At 52.7% G+C, this 16782-nt stretch overlaps 2 protein-coding genes and 1 long non-coding RNA gene across 19 annotated transcripts in view; 1 reads left to right on the top strand and 2 right to left on the bottom strand.

Annotated features, from left to right (window-relative positions):
• The first annotated feature begins 1624 nt into the window (after positions 1–1624).
• Positions 1625–16136, top strand: LOC134732506 (uncharacterized). The gene is made up of 4 exons (XR_010115760.1): positions 1625–1751; positions 11324–11396; positions 15412–15578; positions 15949–16136. It is a non-coding gene; the product is annotated as an uncharacterized lncRNA (long non-coding RNA).
• On the bottom strand, positions 4774–9626 carry ZFP36L2 (ZFP36 ring finger protein like 2). Its single transcript, XM_055242272.2, has 2 exons — positions 8034–9626; positions 4774–7522 (listed from the first exon to the last, which is right to left on the bottom strand). Exons 1-2 carry the CDS (start codon positions 8082–8084, stop codon positions 6107–6109), a joined length of 1467 nt encoding a protein of 488 aa, XP_055098247.1. The 5' UTR covers positions 8085–9626; the 3' UTR covers positions 4774–6106.
• THADA (THADA armadillo repeat containing) overlaps positions 13532–16782 on the bottom strand; it is a 369177-nt gene continuing 365926 nt past the window's right edge. For all 17 annotated transcript variants that reach the window (XM_055242820.2, XM_055242824.2, XM_055242825.2 and 14 more), the window contains 2 exons: positions 15390–15559; positions 13532–14024 (listed from right to left, as the gene is read on the bottom strand). In XM_055242820.2, coding sequence (XP_055098795.1) covers positions 13629–14024; positions 15390–15559 — 566 coding nt within the window. In that variant the 3' untranslated portion in view covers positions 13532–13628. The remainder of the gene's footprint in view (positions 14025–15389; positions 15560–16782) is intronic.

The following is a 16782-nucleotide window of genomic DNA, read 5'->3' as shown; positions in this document are numbered from 1 at the left end:
AGAGGGGTCACTGGGAATTCTGTGTTTCATCAAATATTGCTGGGCCATGGAGTTTTATTTGAAAATAATTTTAATTAGCCGGAAACTAAGAGTTTAATAAATGGAAAACAGAGAACTTTCCAAGGCCACAGCTGGGAAACACTTGGTTTTTTAAAAATTCCGCCTGGCGTCCCAGACCAGCTAAGCACCCTGACACGAGGGCCGGAGGAATCCACAAGAAAAACAAAGCTTATTTTTAGAGAAATATTTTAAACTTGGTTTCAGCGAGCTCAGGAGTTTTCTTGTCTGTCTCAAGTCCTTAATATCTTTCCTTCTATTTCAGAGCTGCCTCTCGCCCCAGAGGGCACAAGAACTGCTATCTGACAGGAGCTATTTCTGCCCAGATGAAAATAAAAGGGCCCCTCCCCCTTCCCCCAGAGTGAATTCTTTCTAAAAATGTCCCTGCAGACAGCCAGCGGCACCAAGGCCTGTCCTTGGCAGGTGTGCCCAGCAATGGAGGTGAGTCTGAGGTCCCTGCAAGGCAGGGGCCCATTGACCACCCTCCCACCCAGCCCTGTCCGGCCTGCTGCCCTGCAGGAAGCGGATGCCAGCCTGGCGGTCATTTCCGGGTTTTGAAAGCAGTTTTTAAACTTGAAAGAGCCATGCTAAAAAGGTCTGCTTTTCCTCTGTAGGTGTTGGTAACACCCACATACAGACACACCCACATGCACACCGCAGCAGACATATCCAGACCCAAATACACAGCAACACCTACAGGTGCTCACCCCCCACAGAGCCACACACCTACCTACACACAGCAGCAGCTACACACAGGCACACCCAAACCCACTCCCATAGATCACACACACACACACACACACCCCAGACTCAGACATACCCCAAAGACCCACATACCTACCCACACAGCAACAGACATACCTATACCCACACCAGCCCTCACACACATCCACACACACTTACACACAGACACACCCATGTATACCAACACACACACCCTTGCATACACACCAACCCCCCCCACATCACAACAGACACACCTACACCCAGGCACACCCCAAAGACCCACATACCTACATAGCAACAGACACACCCAAACCCACACCAGCACTCATACACATCCACACACACTTACACACACACTCACATCCAAACACAGCCATACCCACAGACCCTCCCCCTACATAGCCTCCACATACAGAAGCACACAGATCCACACACCAGTACTACCCTAGGGCGACATCGCACATGCAGACCCCTGAACACCTGCAGACGGAGCAACACCACAAACCTCTGCACACCCATAGACAGAAAAGGACGCAGAAACATGTACTAATACACTTCCCATACAGGCGCACCCCTCAGACCTCCACACACGTGCACAGCATGCATGCGCGCGCGAAAACACACACACACACACACACACACACACACACACACACACACACACACACACTCTCTTTCAAGGTCTAGCAAAACCCATCAGGAGAGGTTGGGCCCTGGAGGTGCTGTGGCTTCCTGCTGCCCCGCTCCCTCCCGCCTCCTCCCTGCAGGGCTCGGCCTGGGGAGGTCTGTCCGGCCGCCAGGCCCCGCCCCGCCCCAGCCCCCGCTCTCCTCCTCCCTCCCTCAGCCGAGCCAGCAGCAGCACAGAACTGGAATTGCCTTGGACGGCCACAGCTCTGCATATCCCCCAGGAGTGTGGACAAGAAAAAATAAACACAATTAGAGTTCACGACAATGGGCCCCGATGGAAGGTAAGCCCGGTTAGCCTCTAAGGGCTGTGCCGGCTCCCACGAACTTCCAAGGCCGAGGACGGTGCCCAGACCCAACTTCCGGTCTCAAGAAAACTTGGTGAGAGTCACATCCGCCCTCACTTGTCACCACAAGCAAAACTGAAGGAGAGCGGGTGTCTGGGGACGGTTCCCTTCCGAGGTTCAATGCTCTCTAGCGGGCTTCCTCCCTGCACATGGCCACCCTGGGGTTTTTCTGAGCACCCCCGGGGCAGGTTTTAGCACCGAGCATTCTAGTGCCGGGCCAGGCTGGCGGCCAAGAGCTAGGCCTGCTTGTTTTTCCTGCGTCGGGCCCACCAGGCCTGGCTCTCTCATCCGGGGTCCTGAGCCACCGCAGGGCTCACAATCCTCCATCTATTCCCTGGGGCTGGTGCAGAGCTTTGGCCTTCTGAATAGTTTTTTTGTGTGTGCTTTTTTTTTTCTTTTACACACCCAGCAGTAGATTCAGACAGCATGAGGGGTGGAAAATGTGTACATGCACACATCCTTTCTCTGAAATAAGTTAGAAGGTGGCACACACTAATTAGGCTGCTTAAAAAATACCTTAGTCTTCAGACATCCAGTGGAAACGCCACGATGAAGACATTCTAAACACCATCACATTCTGGGCTCATTTTCACAACTGATTACGGAGGAATTTTCTCCCTTAGTTTCTAAGTGCAACTCAGTCTTAGAGTCAACAGTCCGGGATGGGAATTTTGGTTTGTCATTACTTGCAATCTTTACTTCTATTTCCTTAATTTACAAGAAAACTTTTCTAAGCGTGATCAAGCAACGGTAGAGGTTTTTTTTTTTTTTTTTTTTTTTGCTGTTAATTTCCAGGCGCTGCAGGAAGACAATGACCTAGTACCCTCCATTGATCTGCGGCAAGAGGAAATTTCTGAATGATCCCCCCGTAGCTTTCCACACTCCACTGGGTCTGCGATACAAAACTTCAGATCCTAACAGTTGGGCTTTTCAAACCAGTTTTTAAAAATGAACGTGACTTACCCCAACATTCCAGCTGATCAAAAGTACTTGTTTAGAAAAATAAGTTTAGGAATGAAGTGGAAACAAGGCCTTTGAAATGCAGCTTAACCTAAATAACACATTTTAGACTTTTCCTCCCCACTGCACATTCTTTATGGTGTAGGGTCCAGGGAGCCTGCAGTCTTCGCCCCTCCTGAGCTCTCCTTGGCCTCGGGCTTCCCCTCCCCGGCTGCTGAGGCCTTCAGTCAGGGGCTGGCATCTGGGAGAACCTTGAAACTGTTTCCCATCCCCTTTGGCAGCACGCAACAAGCACCAAAACGCTCCAGTTAACACCAGTGCAGTCATTATTAACGTGAAACAGCTGCCCGAGGCCTGGCGTATCCACCAGACTGCCCCCTCCCCTCCACGCTCAGCTGTGAGCCACCAGAGACCCTGGCTAAGGCAGGGCCCGGGAGGGAGCGGGGATGCGGGGATTGTTGATGGAGCCCAGCTGTTGTATACGAGAAAGCAAACTATTGCTAAATCTCTTACCTACTTTGGAAAAAGTGTCTGAACTGTGTGTATGGGGGACGGCGGTGGAGAAGAAACATGAATTGATTTATGAACCCGATTTAAGTTCCTAAAGTGATTGTTTTAAAGTTAGAAACAGCCAGTCACTATAGTAAGATTTCGTTCAACTGTTTGCGAAATCAGCAGGCAAATCAATGTATTTTTTTCCTTTTCTAGAGACCTGGGTTGAATTTGCTTTCTGGTCACTTACAGTCCTCTAAAGCACAGACGAGAAATCTTTTTTGCATAAATAACTTGTATGTGTTCATTCCCAGAGGAAGTTGTTCGCATAAGCAAACATCACCCAGATATAAGTTTAACCTGTTTAATCTTCCCCTCCACCCTGTCCACAAGGACATACCAGGCTTTCCAAAATCCAGGCAAAACTGCAGTTCTCCAACCCAGAGAAAGCCTGGCCTCACTCTCCACCTCCAGCTCAGCACTCAGGCCTGGCAGGCCACCGGCTGCAGAAAGATCCTCCTCCCCTTCCCCACCCAAGCAGTTCTGTTTCCCAGCAAAAAATCGGACCCTCAGCTGCTACCGCAGCCACATGATCCACTCAATGACTCACAGGCAGACCACACCCCTTCAGGCCTCCCAGCCAGGCCCTGCCACCAGCCAGCCAACTCTGGGATGCATCTTATTACCAAAGGGAACAGCTAGCTACCTAATGCCCTTGACAGTCCGAATAATTACTTTCTTTCAGTTAGAAGAATTGCTTATAAAAGATATATGGGCTGAGACGACCGCAGGCTCTTCAGAACTCTGGCTCTGCCAGCTCTCCAAGTCCTCCCACACCATGCCAAGACCTGGGGAACGGCAGACATGGTTAGCTGGGAAGCTAGAAAGCTAGACATTCCTGTTTAAAAAGAAAGCTCTTGCATGTTAATACCTTTTTTTCCCAAAAATTTTATTGGGGGAAAACTACAAAACATTTACAGTACAATGTTTACAGTCACAATTTGTAGTGAACTGATTCCCCAAAATATATTACAACTCAAGTTGACTTATCTTGTTACATTCAAAAACCTACTTCTGTCCAAAGTAGTCCAGATAGTACATATAGTGCTCCAACTGTACCTACGTACAAACTAAAGCTACCGCTCATTCATCTGCTGTCCAGGAAAGCTTAGGAAACATTCCTGCCTTTCTACATGGAAAAAAAAAAAATAGTACAAGTTTTGGAATTTTCTGTAATTAAACAAGGCATATTCACGTACTACATATTTCAGCACTAAGAGGCGGTTGCTTCACTTTATATCTATATAAAAAAAGTGGTAAAAATCTTTTCCTTTTGTGCAGTTGAACCCATCCTACATTCAGATTCTCTCAAGCACTAATAAAATACTTATTTGGTTGAGGAAGATTTAAGGCAAGTTCGGGCCCTTCCAAAGGCACTGTGAGACTCCCCCCCACTCCCTGTTATTGCTACATGTTTTTATACTCGAGTATGTCACAGTAGAACTGGTGGAATAAGCAAACACTTTTTTGCTAGTTTATAAAGTTGGAATTAGAAAAGCATGCCACATTTCAGCCTGATTGCAAAGTATGTGGTCATTTTTTTCTTTAAAGTTGGATGGGCTACAACCTTTATACATTCTAAGAAAACTCATAGGATGTTCCTCAAACTACTTCCACAGCATCAAGATAGATTTCTGTCAAGAAATCATGCAATCTTTCAAAATTTACGTAAACAAGGAAAGAAATTAATGAAATAAATATTACATACAATCTCTTAAATTAAGAATTTTGTACTCATTTACAATAAAATAACCAAGTGAAGTTACAAAAGGCATATATTACTGTGAAAAGAACATACACTCCACATTTTGCCGATTAATAATGGCAATCATAATTTAACATAATAAAAGAATATATATCTATTGCTTTTCATCATACTTGATAAATACAGTATGAACAAAATTTTCATTGTATACTTTTCACAAGATAATAAATAAGTTAAATAGTTTTTTTCATATTGAGTTGTGGTGCAGTGGTGCGAATCAACTCAAAACAGCTAAAAATTCAGCAGTTATTCTCCAACAATTACAAAGCTCTGCGCAAGGCTTCCAGAGGGAGCAGACAAAATGGTTCTAAACTAAACATCCACTAAGTGGTGGCAATGAAACCAGTAACCAGTATGGACCTTTGGAATGCAAGGGTTTGTTTTTTCACCCTCAGACATACATAATTCTGTCAAAAAACAAAAAACACCTATGGGCTGAGGGCTAACAAGGCATATTCTTGGCAGAATATTGGATTCTAAAAAGCTTATAGGTTTAGCAAGGTGGTGGCTGGCTAGTTTGTTTACACCGGTCTGAGACAAACAATTAGGAACTTCTTCCAAGAGAAGGGTTCCCACATCTGGACTTAACTAATGCTGTTCAAGTGAGGAGATGGAATGGTGGTTGGTAGCTGCTGGTGTTGGGTTGATTTTTCCTGAAGTCCCAAACTCATCGGAGTCCTAAAGAAGTTTAAGTGTTTTTTTTTTTTGTTCTATTCGTATCACAACTGCCCTGTTGTGAATATTTTGTTCAATAGAAAAAGTTCCTCGACTTTTTTGCTCAAAAAGAATGAAATTTCGTAATAAAGAAAAAAAAAAAAGAGAAAACCGAAAAAGGAGGGGTGGGGGCCCCTCCCGGCACAGAGTTCGAGTCCAAGTGCTCGGTTGGGCTTGCAGTCTGCCTGGGGCCCATGTCACCCCCCACTCCCGTGCCCCCAGCAGGGGGGCGAGATGGCGAGGGGTGTCCTCCAACGTCTCTGAACCGCCTTCCCTTCCTCCTCACTGGCGCCCTCTTGCCTCAGTCGTCGGAGATGGAGAGGCGGCTGAAGATTGGCAGGCGGCGGCCAGGGTCGAGGCTGGGGGACTCGGAGCCGCTGAGGCTGCCGGAGCTCAGGGAGCCGCTCAGGTAGCTGTCGCGGTCCGACAGCGAGTCCGGGGGGCTGGGGGGCGCGTCGAACACGGGCGAGTCGGACAGGCGGCGCGGCAGTTGGAAGCTGAAGGGCGGCGAGGGAGGCGCGGCGGCCCCGGCGGGGAGGGTCGCGCTGGGCGGCGCCGGGGGCTGCGCGGTGGGCGCCAGGCCCTGCTGCTGCTGCTGACTGCGGTAGTAGGCGGCAGCGGCCACGGCGGCAAAGTTGTGGGTCTGGATGGCGAGCGGCGTGATGAGGCTGCTGAGCTCCGGGCCGAAAGCGAAGGCGTTGGCGGCGCACGAGGCCGACGAGCAGGCCGCGCACGGGGCCCCCGGCGCCAGCGGGTCCTCGGCACCGGCGCCGTACAGCAGAGCGGCCGCAGCCGCGGCCGCCGCGGAGGCGCAGCATGTCGGGGCGCCCGAGGGCGTGGAGGCCGAGGAACAGGAGGAGGCGGAGGAGGAGCAGGACGAGGCCGAAGAGCAGGAGGGCGGCGGCGGCGTGCGCGACGTGGGGCTGTCGAGCAGCAGTGGCGACTCGAGGCCGCCCGGGGGCTGATGGTGGCCCGACGGGAAGCCCGAGAAGCTGAGACTGTGGTGCAGCTTGGGCCGCGGCTCCCGCGGGAAGCCCAGGTGCAGCGCGTCGCGCGTGCCAAAGGCACGCAGGTCCCCGGAGGCGCCCCCCGACGGCGCGGGCCGCCGCTCGTCCGCGTTGTGGATGAAGTGGCAGCGCGGCCCGTAGGGGCAGAAGCCGATGGTGTGGAAGGTGCGGCACAGCTCCGTCTTGTACTTCGGGTGGCGAGTCAGGCTGCGCAGCTCGTGGAAGCCATGCGCGAACTGGCACTTTTCGCCGTACTTGCACGTGCCGCTCTCCTCGAAGGGCCGGCACAGCTCGGTCTTGTAGCGCGTGGAGTTGATCTGGGAGCCGCCGCCCCCCTTCTGCTGCTGCTGCAGGTGCAGGAGGTGCTGGCTGCGGTCGCCGTTCTCGCTGAACGAGCGGTCCCGGAATTTGTTCTCCTTGTTGAGCAGGGCTGTGCCGCCGCCCCCCGACGGCTCCTTAAGGGTGCCGTAGGAGGTCGGGCCGCCGGCCGCCGCGCTGCCGCAGCTGCTGCCGTTAGCGGCGCCCGGGAACTTGGGCGAGCAGCTGCCGGGGCTGGGCGCGGCGTGGGCGAGTGCATGCAGGTTGCTGGCCGAGTGCCGTCGGAGGAAGCCCGGCGCGAAGCCCGAGCTAGGGGCGGCGGCCACGGGCGTCCCCACCGCCTTTTTGTCCAGCATGTTGTTCAGGTTGAGGTTGGCTAGGGATTTCTCCGTCTGCCAAAGGGAGGGGAGCGGGGAAGGGATGAAAACGGAAGGGGAAGACAGACTCGGGGCGAGCCGCAGAGGAACTCCCAGCCTGATTCTTTTCCTCTTTTTCCCCCGCTCTTGGCGGATCCCGACTCGGCCTCCACCCTACACCTATACACGCGCAAAAGCAGCAAGATCTTGCTGGAGGGAGCGGCAGAGGGGAGGACGCCCATCAAGGGCCGCGCTGGGTTTCGACACGTGATCCTCCGCCCCGGCCGCCTAGGTGGGCGGCGCGAAGCCTGTCCGGGAAGCCCCAGGCAGCGTGGCCGCTGTTGGCAGTGGAGAAACTCAACCGCGACACCAGCGCCCTCCCTGCTGCCCTCCCCGCCTCCAGGGCGCTCGCACACTCTTTTGCAACCCCCGGGACTTTCCCGACCTGAAAGGCAGGGCGGGAGGGGCGTCCCCCAGGACCTGGGGACAGAGGCAAAGTCCAAGAACTAGAACTGCTGCTGCCGGCCCGGCCCGCTCCCCGGCGTACCTTGCACAAGAAGTCGACATCGTAGAAGGCGGACAGAAGTGTGGTCGACATGTTTCTGGATCCCGCAGTGGCTGGAGCGGCAGGCCGGGTGGTCGGGAGGAGCCCTTGGGGCGGTGTGGCCGGGGTTGAGCCACGACGAATAACGGGCGAGGGGCGGGGAGGGGCCGAAAGTTTGCCGGGGGGCGAGAGGAGAGGGCGAGGGCAGCAGTGCGGGCCGGCGGGAGGGTCCGGCGGAGTGCGGCAGGGGGGAAGGAGAGAAGCGAGAAGCGCTCCTCCGCGCCCCGGGGTGCCCGGCCCGCCCCCCCCGCTGAGCCGACGGCAGTTCACGGACTGCTGGAACTCGGCGGCCCGCGAGCGCGCGCCCTATATAGAGCCCGGGAGTGCGGCTGCGGCGGGGCGGGCGCGCCGGGGGAGGGGACAAAACTCGGCCCCGGCCGGGGTCTCCAGGCAACGCCGCCCGCCCGCTCGCGGACGTCAGGCGCCTTCCCGGCCTCCCATTGGCCGCCGCCAATTTTTTTCTTCCGGGGGAGGGGGCGGGAGGCCTCCGGGCGGGGCTGGCGGCCCGGGCGGCCGGTGTGGCGTGTAGCGCTCGGCCCCAGTGGATGCCACCGGGTGGCGGCGGGAAGCCACGGCTCTCCTGTTCTGGGGCTGCGCGGTCGGAGAGCCCCGGTACGTTTAGCGTGGCCGGGATTCTGCAGCCCTGGACGTGTCTTTCCCTGCCCTGTTCTCCGAGGCGGACCTGTGGAGCTTTTAGCTCTCACCTTCGGTTTTGTGCTGGGCGCGGGAATTGCAAAATGCCAAAATATCGCAACCATCCCGCGGCCCGGCGGGTTTGCAAAGGGTGCTCCGGCCAGGAGGCGGGGGATCGGGGCCTGCGTCCAGTCGGTGGCGGCTCCAGCCCGACTGCACGTGGAGTCGCGGTGGGGGTAGGGATGGCCACGCGGGCGGCCGCCGCGGCAGTCTTGCTGGTGTAGCCCGGGCTCGTTTCTCCGCCCCCTCCCCGCCCAGGCTCAGTAAACAGGGCTTGAGCGCCGGGGCCTGCCGGGCAGGGCTGAGTGTCTGAGGACAAGGCGCTGGCTTTGCTAATCACATCACAAGACCTTGAGCCAGGGCCAAAGGCGCAGAGTGGCGCGGGACGTCCCGGGCGGGGGAGCTGACTCTGAGGACAGGAGGAAAGGCCGGGAGAGCAGTGCGGGCTTGAAGGCGACTTAGCGCCACCCTTTCCGTCTGCTGGTCGGCCCGGCCTTCCCCAGCCCTCTGGGGCTGGGGGTGCAGCTGCCTGCCGAGGCTCCCCGCCCGGCACAGCCTGGGCCCGTTGCGTCCTCCCAGCCTCTTCCCTCCCCGGCAGTGGGGGCGCCGCGCCCAGCCTTTGCTCGATGAGGGCTGCAGGATCCGGCTGAGTCCAACCCGCGGCGCAGGTGGGGCTGCACAGACGCTGATGGTGGGCGCGCCACCCTCTGTTTTCCCTCTCTCGCCAGCCCCACACCCCAACAGCTTGCGCTGGAAAATGCGCTTTGCCAGCAGGCGCCCCGCCTTCGTCCGGGTACGGAGCAGACACTCCCATCTAGCGCCCAGTGAGGCTAAAGCGGCTGACAGCCCCACTAGGAACGATCTGGAGTCTGCTCTAGGGCACTTCTCGCTCCGCGTTCATACAGGTTGCTAAAAAGCTTGGGCCTGAAGCTGGAAGGTCCCGGACCCGCCGGGGAAAGAACTAGGCCTGCCACTCAGGGATTCGAGTCCCTGGAGTGTAGCCTCCATTTCCCACTACTGTACTCCCCTCACGGCCCAGGGATCCAGAGTCCAGGGTAAGGATCAGGAATGCTGGGCTGGAGTTCAGGCCCTGCCCCATAGAAATCATGTGGTCTTAGGCAAATCACATCATCTCTTTGGTACTTGGGTTTCCTTGTTAAACGAAGATAATATTCCTGCTTTATTCATCTCTCACCTTTGGCAAGGTGCAAATGATATCTGTGAAGGTGTTTAAAAAGACAAACAAGAACTAAACCATCTTTATGTATTAAACCAAATTGACAAAAGCATAAGGGTGGAGAAAGCCAGGCTTCTGAACTATGGCCAGATGGACAGAGAGCCACAGAATCATGAGTGCAGAGCTGTGGGGGCACCCAAGTCCTGGACCCTAGGACTCACAGCCAAGAGTAGGTGACCTCAGAGGGACCAGTTTCACTTTTAGCACCTACCCTACACTGACCCCTTGAGTATGTCAAATACCTGGGCAGCTGTGGTCTGGTTTGTTCTTTGGTGAGATGACCCCAAACATCTCACCAAACAGTGTGAAACAGCCGCTTCCCTAGGCACTTCTATTAGGTTAGTAACAAGATTTCAGATACGGAACCAATGGAAACATCTGTTTGAATCAACGTCCAAATCTGAGGTGAGTCCCAGTCAACAGCTGTGAGAACACCCACTTTGCAGATTAGGATTCTGGAGATAACATGTGGACATGTTATGGGACATGCTTGTGTACAGAGTACCTGCTGGTATAAAATGTATAACGTAGCTGCTTTTATTTCATTTTAAATGGAGAAAAAAAGAAGTGCTGGCCATTTCCAATGAGCTGGGCTTTGTTGGGCCAGTTTCATAATTATTTTTCTGTGGTTATCACCACGTTTATGTTACCAAGTCCCTCACTTCTCACCAGCTAGGTCTTAGAACAAAAGTGTTTGGTTGGCAGCTTTCCATCAGGTGTGGGCTACACAGCTGCCTAACTAGGTAATTAATTCAGGATCACAAGAACCACATTTGGGGCTGAGTGGCTGCAAAACCACCCAGGGAATTTCCTGTTCTCTTTAGGACAAAACTTTGGACACGGAGTTAACTTCTTTCCTGCCTCTTCCTACAAAGCCCCTTTTCTATATTTCCAGTATGGCTGCTTTTTTGTTCTTAAATTCCTTTCTTTTAGTGATGGGGTCTTGCTGTGTTACTCAGGCTGGAGTGCAGTGGCCTTTCACAGGCGTGAACTCCTGGGCGAACCTCCCACCTCAGCCTCCTGAGTAGCTGGGATTACAAGTGTGCACCACCATGCCTGGCTTACAGCTGCATTTTTAGTGTTAGATGGTTTTCTCTCAAAGAGCGATGAATTACATTTGAAATATGAGCTTTTCTGCAGTAGGAAATGATTGTAAACTCACCCTCCTCTAACCCGCCCCTTCAGACCCTGAAACGTCAATGAAATTACTCTAAGTGATCATTCACCTGAGTACTTTTTTTTTTTTTACAGACCCTAAAATGTGAAGCAACTTTATATACTATGATTGAAATGTTTTTTTCAGATCAGTAGGATGAAAAATGAATGCGGATGAAGCTACGACCCATCCAAAGCTATGATTCTCAAGATAACTGTTGGTGGGTAACACTTATTCTGAAATTATAAATAAAAAGTGGTGAGCCAATGAAAAACTGGACCAGCAGCAAAACGTATGCAAGAGCGCCACCTGCTGGATGTTTGAGGAAGAGGGCTGGGCTGGGCTTGAAAAGGCAGAAAATCAGGCCGGGCGCGGTGGCTCACGCTTGTAATCCCAGCACTTTGGGAGGCCAAGGCGGGCGGATCACGAGGTCAGGAGATCGAGACCACGGTGAAACTCCGTCTCTACTAAAAATACAAAAAATTAGCCGGGCGTGGTGGCGGGCGCCTGTAGTCCCAGCTACTCGGAGAGGCTGAGGCAGGAGAATGGCGTGAACCCGGGAGGCGGAGCTTGCAGTGAGCCGAGATTGCACCACTGCACTCCAGCCTGGGCGACAGAGCGAGACTCTGTCTCAAAAAAAAAAAAAAAAAGAAAAGGCAGAAAATCATTAAGGTTTCTAGATTAAAATCACTGCAAAGGATGAGAGAAAGAGGGAGTGTGTGTGTGTGTGTGTGTGTGTAAAGGGTAAATGTGTGTGTAAAGGGTGTGTGTTTTTTTTTTTTTTTTTGAGACGAGTCTCGCTCTGTCGCCCAGGCTGGAGTGCAGTGGCGCGATCTCGGCTCACTGCAACCTCTGCTTCCCGGGTTCAAGCAATTCTCTGCCTCAGCCTCCCGAGTGGCTGGGATTACAGGCGCCCACCACCACGTCCGGCTAATTTTTTTGTATTTTTTGTAGAGAAGGGGTTTCACCATCTTGGCCAGGCTGGTCTTAAACTCCTGACCTTGTGATCCACCCGCCTTGGCCTTCCAACGTGCTGGGATTACAGGTGTGAGCCACCGCGCCCGGCCCGCGTGTGTGTTTTTAAGACGGAGTCTCGCTCTGTCATCCAGGCTGGAGTGCAGTGGCGCGATCTTGGCTCACTGCAACCTCCGCCTCCTGGGTTCAAGCGTTTCTCCTGCCTTAGTGTGTGTGTGTGTGTGTGTGTGTGTGTGTGTGTGTGTGTGTCTGTCAGAGTCTCGCTCTGTCGTCTCACTGCAACCTCCGCCTCCTGGGTTCGAGCGTTTCTTCTGCCTTTGAGAATGTGTGTGTGTCAGAGTCTTGCTCTGTCGCCTCACTGCAACTGCCTCCTGGGTTCAAGCGTTTCTCCTGCACAGTGTGTGTGTGTTTGAGACGGAGTCTCGCTCTGTCGCCTCACTGCAACCTCCGCCTCCTGGGTTCAAGCGTTTCTCTTGCCTCAGCCTTCTGAGTGGCTGGGATTACAGGTGCGCATCACCACGCCCTGCTAATTTTTGTATTTTTAGTAGAGACAGGGTTTCACTATGTTGGTCAGGCTGGTCTCGAACTCCTGACCTCATGATCCACCTCCCTCAGCCTCCCAAAGTGCTGGGATTACAGGCGTGAGCCACCATGCCCAGCTAATAAATATGTTTAATGGCATCTTAAGTGAGACACTTGTTACTGCCACCAAGCAAGTGATAGGTAAACAATGTAGGCATAGAGTAAGTCATTTTCTCTGGCTCTCTTTTCCCCAGGTTCCTCACAGCTAAGAGCATGGATATACTTTCACTGGGTGGCAAAACCAGGTTTCCTAGCATTAGCATACTTTTTGGGGGGTAGGGGGAACGCTCAATGGCTCTTTGAATAATTAGGATGGAATGTGTAGGTCACTGCAGGACTTAACACATGCAGACAATAAAAATAAATTATTTGTGCAACGTTGATGCTGAATTCTCCTAGGATCCAACATTTGGAACATATTTCTGCTTTGCTAAAATGGAACAAAATTTATAAATCTGACCAAATGGGCTGTTTGCCAACGAATCTAGCCCCTACATAAAGCCAGAAAAGGGGAGAGGGGAGGGATCATGGGTATGTGCTAAAATCCAACTCTGTGTAGTCACTTCACAGAGAATGCAGGGCGGCTATGGCAGGACATTAGAGGCCCTGGGGGATGAAAAAGGCTCATTCAGGCTGCAGGTGGCCTGCACCTGGGGACAGAGTAAATCTGCAACGGAGTCGCCTCACTTCCTACAGTAGCAGCAATAAAGTAGGCTGCCCTGAATGAGTGAACTGAAGAAAAGTTTCTCTGTAAGGAGTGAGAGACGACTGGACTCACAGAAGTAGGGGAGGCATGAATGGGATAAAATTTTTGAATTTATGTTCAACATGTTTCCTGCAGATTTAGTGGAGGAAAAATCCACACATACCCCCATTCCAATCCCCCAAATTTTCTTCAACATGCCGCTTCTGTTCTTTGAAGAGTTAACTGCCTCGCTTCTGCATAAGGGTCCCGAACACTGAGAACTAGGGTGTTTTCCCCTTCCTTTCCTTCCAAAAAGGCCAGCAGCCTCAAGCAAGCCAAAGTCCTTTCCTCTTGAATGCGTAGTCTTGTGAACTCCACTGTCTTCACAAACTCAGCAGCTGGTGGAAGCTCTCTGAAGAGCTGAGACAGGAGGTCACACTGCTCTGACACCATCCTTTGAAGGTGACAGAGCATCTCAGGGCTTGGGGGACGCCAGCCGGACTTGGAGAGGAGACAGAAGAGGTGCTTGCAGAGGTATTTCACAAAGATCAGGGTCTCGGCCCAAAAGTTGACTTCTGCTTTTTCAAACAGGTAGTCTTCTTCCACCTAAATCAGATGAAAAAGCCGAAAGTCAGTCTTACAGGGAATGGTGACAAGCCCCAGTCCAGACCAAGCAGTAGCCTGCCAGATGCAAGAGGGGTGTCCCTTCCCCCACCTGACAGAGGGCGCACTCTCGCCTGTCAACACCCATGTACACATACCACTTGCAGCCTTGAAGGTCACCTTCTATTTTCACTCACTGTATTTCTCCACCAGAGAGGAATTTTTTCCCCAGACTTAACATGACCTTGGATAAAGATGTGTTTGTGGTTCAAAGTCAAGATACTTTGGGGGATGGATGCTGAAAAGGGGACTTCAACAAGGGAGTGAGCCCTGAGTTTAAGGTGCAGCTGGAAATTGGAGAGGAGGGAGGAAAGGTCATCTCTGCAGCAGGCCAGAGAGGAAGGAATCTCCAAACACAGGACACTAGGTTGCGTCCTGTTTCTATAACACTGATTCTCAAGGTCCTTTTATCAGACACTTATCATGTCTCCAAATTTCTCATAAACAGGGACAATGCTTTTTGAACCCTTGGCCTGCTGGGGATGCCAAAAAGGCCAGCTGAGTCAGATGCTGGTGGCGATCAATTTTAGTTCTCAGGATGCTTTTGTTGCTTGTCTTTGTCCTCAGTTTCCCTATCTGTGACTGCACCCACCCTGGAGGGGGCTAATAATCGTTTTCTTCAAGCAGGAAGTTCCCAGCAAAGATCCTAATTCTCTGAAAATGCTTCACCCTCAGACCTAACTTTGGGAAGCCCCAGGCTAACTCCAATACTGACTAACAAGCAGTCTCCATAATTAAACTCTCCGCATCCAGGGGCTTCTTTTTAAATTTTCTTTTCTTTTCTTTTTTTTTGAGATGGAGTCTTGCTCTGTTGCCCAGGCTGGGGTGCAGTGGTGCAATCTCGGCTCACTGCAACCTCCGCCTCCCGGGTTCACACTATTCTCCTGCCTCAGCCTCCCGAGTAGCTGGGACTACAGGCGCCCGCCACCAGGCCCGGCTAATTTTTTGTATTTTTAGTAGAGACGGGGTTTCACCGTGTTAGCCAGGATGGTCTCCATCTCCTGACCTCATGATCCGCCCGCCTTGGCCTCCCAAAGTGCTGAGATTACAGGCGTGAGCCACTGTGCCCGGCCGGGGGCTTCTTTCCGAGTTCTCTCCCCTGGCTAATCTGGAGGCTGACCATCAGCACCCCAGAAGTCAGCCTAAGAGTGTCCCCGTGTCCTCGGCAGCACCCAGTGGGTGACTTTCCTAGTGGTTCCTGCTGTGTGTCTAAGCATGCACAAGCCCAACTGAGGCTGTAGGTGCTGCATCTAGCAGGTTTAGGACACTCCAACCCTGCCTCCCACTCCCTTGACACCCCGGGATCACCTGATGCATGCTCTCCACACAGGCCACGAGGTCGTCACTCTCTCCCAACAGCCATCCCAGCAGGATGGGCAGTCCAGGGGCCAGCTGGTCCCACTGCTGGAGCAGATCACACAGGACGGCCAGGGCCAGGGCCAGAGCGATGGAGGCATCCACCTGGCAGAAGGCAAACTCTGCAAAGACAGGAGAAAGGTGAGCAATGAATATACTGCTCAGGGCCGGCCCCAGGGCAGCCTGCAGGACCCTGGGAACATGAAAGGCCTCAGGTAAAATCGCTACCACCAGCCTGGCAGGGAAGCTGGTGGGGTGGGCTCACTGGAGATGATTAATCACCTTCTGAATCCTGCTATTTATACTGTTAGAATGAGTCATAGGCCTGAACCCACTGTTTCCATGCCCCCTAACTCAGTGTGGACAGAAGCAGTCCCATCTGCAGGATTAGAGAGTTATCTCCCCTCAGCTCCTCCAGTGTCACTGGAAGGATCAGGAAGGCTTCCCTGTCCAGTGTCTACTCTGCACATCTGCCTGGATTTGACTGGTTTGTCCTTTCCTTGGAAAGCAGATCTCCTGGGCGCAAGACACATCCTAGAGCATCGGCAAGCTTTTCCTTAAAGGGCCAGAGAGTCAGTATTTTAGACTTTGCAAGCCTATACCTCCTCAACTCAGCTGAAAGCAGCCATAGACAATTTGTAAACAAATGGTTGTGGCTGTGTTCCAATAAAACTTTATTTATGGACACTGAAATTTGAATTTAATGTGTCACAAAGTATTTTTTTCAACCAATTAAAAATGTAAAAACCACTGATAGCTCATGGGCTGTAAAAAGCAGGTGGTAGGCTGCATTTGGCTCCTATTTTGCTGCCCTCTGTCTTGGAGTTTTTTGTTTTTGGACCCTTGTTTTCCTGGGTGCTTGGAGGAAGGGCACTGAAAGAACAGAAGGGTGCAGAAAGAGGAAGCAGGGGGCCTTGGGGAAACCATAGCTTATTTCACCATTTGGCCTTAGACAATCCTAAATATGGGTTTAGAGGGAGGCTCAGGGGTGTTGTCACTTCCCCTAACAACTCTGCCCCTCCCATCCCAAACCTGGAGGGTGTCTGAAACACAGGACTGAAAGCCCACTGCACAGACAATGGACTTCTGTAGGCCCATCCTGCACCAACGCCTGTCTTTCAATGATGTATTTCTGTTGAGCCCTAATCACTCCCAAATCCACATCTCTAACTTCAGCACACAGACTTACCTTGACCATTTGGCCCCCGAAGAGACTCGGCACACAGGCAGACGGCCGAGAATCTGCAACAGCAGGCTTAGTTCCCCCTGGTTGTTGAACCAGGCTTACTGGGATGGCCCCACTGAGGGCCTAGTGAGTGCCAGGCCCTGATCAAATGCTGTCTCC

This window comes from Symphalangus syndactylus, chromosome 14 (assembly GCF_028878055.3).
Source record: "Symphalangus syndactylus isolate Jambi chromosome 14, NHGRI_mSymSyn1-v2.1_pri, whole genome shotgun sequence".
In the NCBI taxonomy this organism is placed as follows: domain Eukaryota; kingdom Metazoa; phylum Chordata; class Mammalia; order Primates; family Hylobatidae; genus Symphalangus; species Symphalangus syndactylus.
Note: the sequence above shows the minus strand (reverse complement) of the source record. Positions and strands in the feature narration are given on the sequence as shown.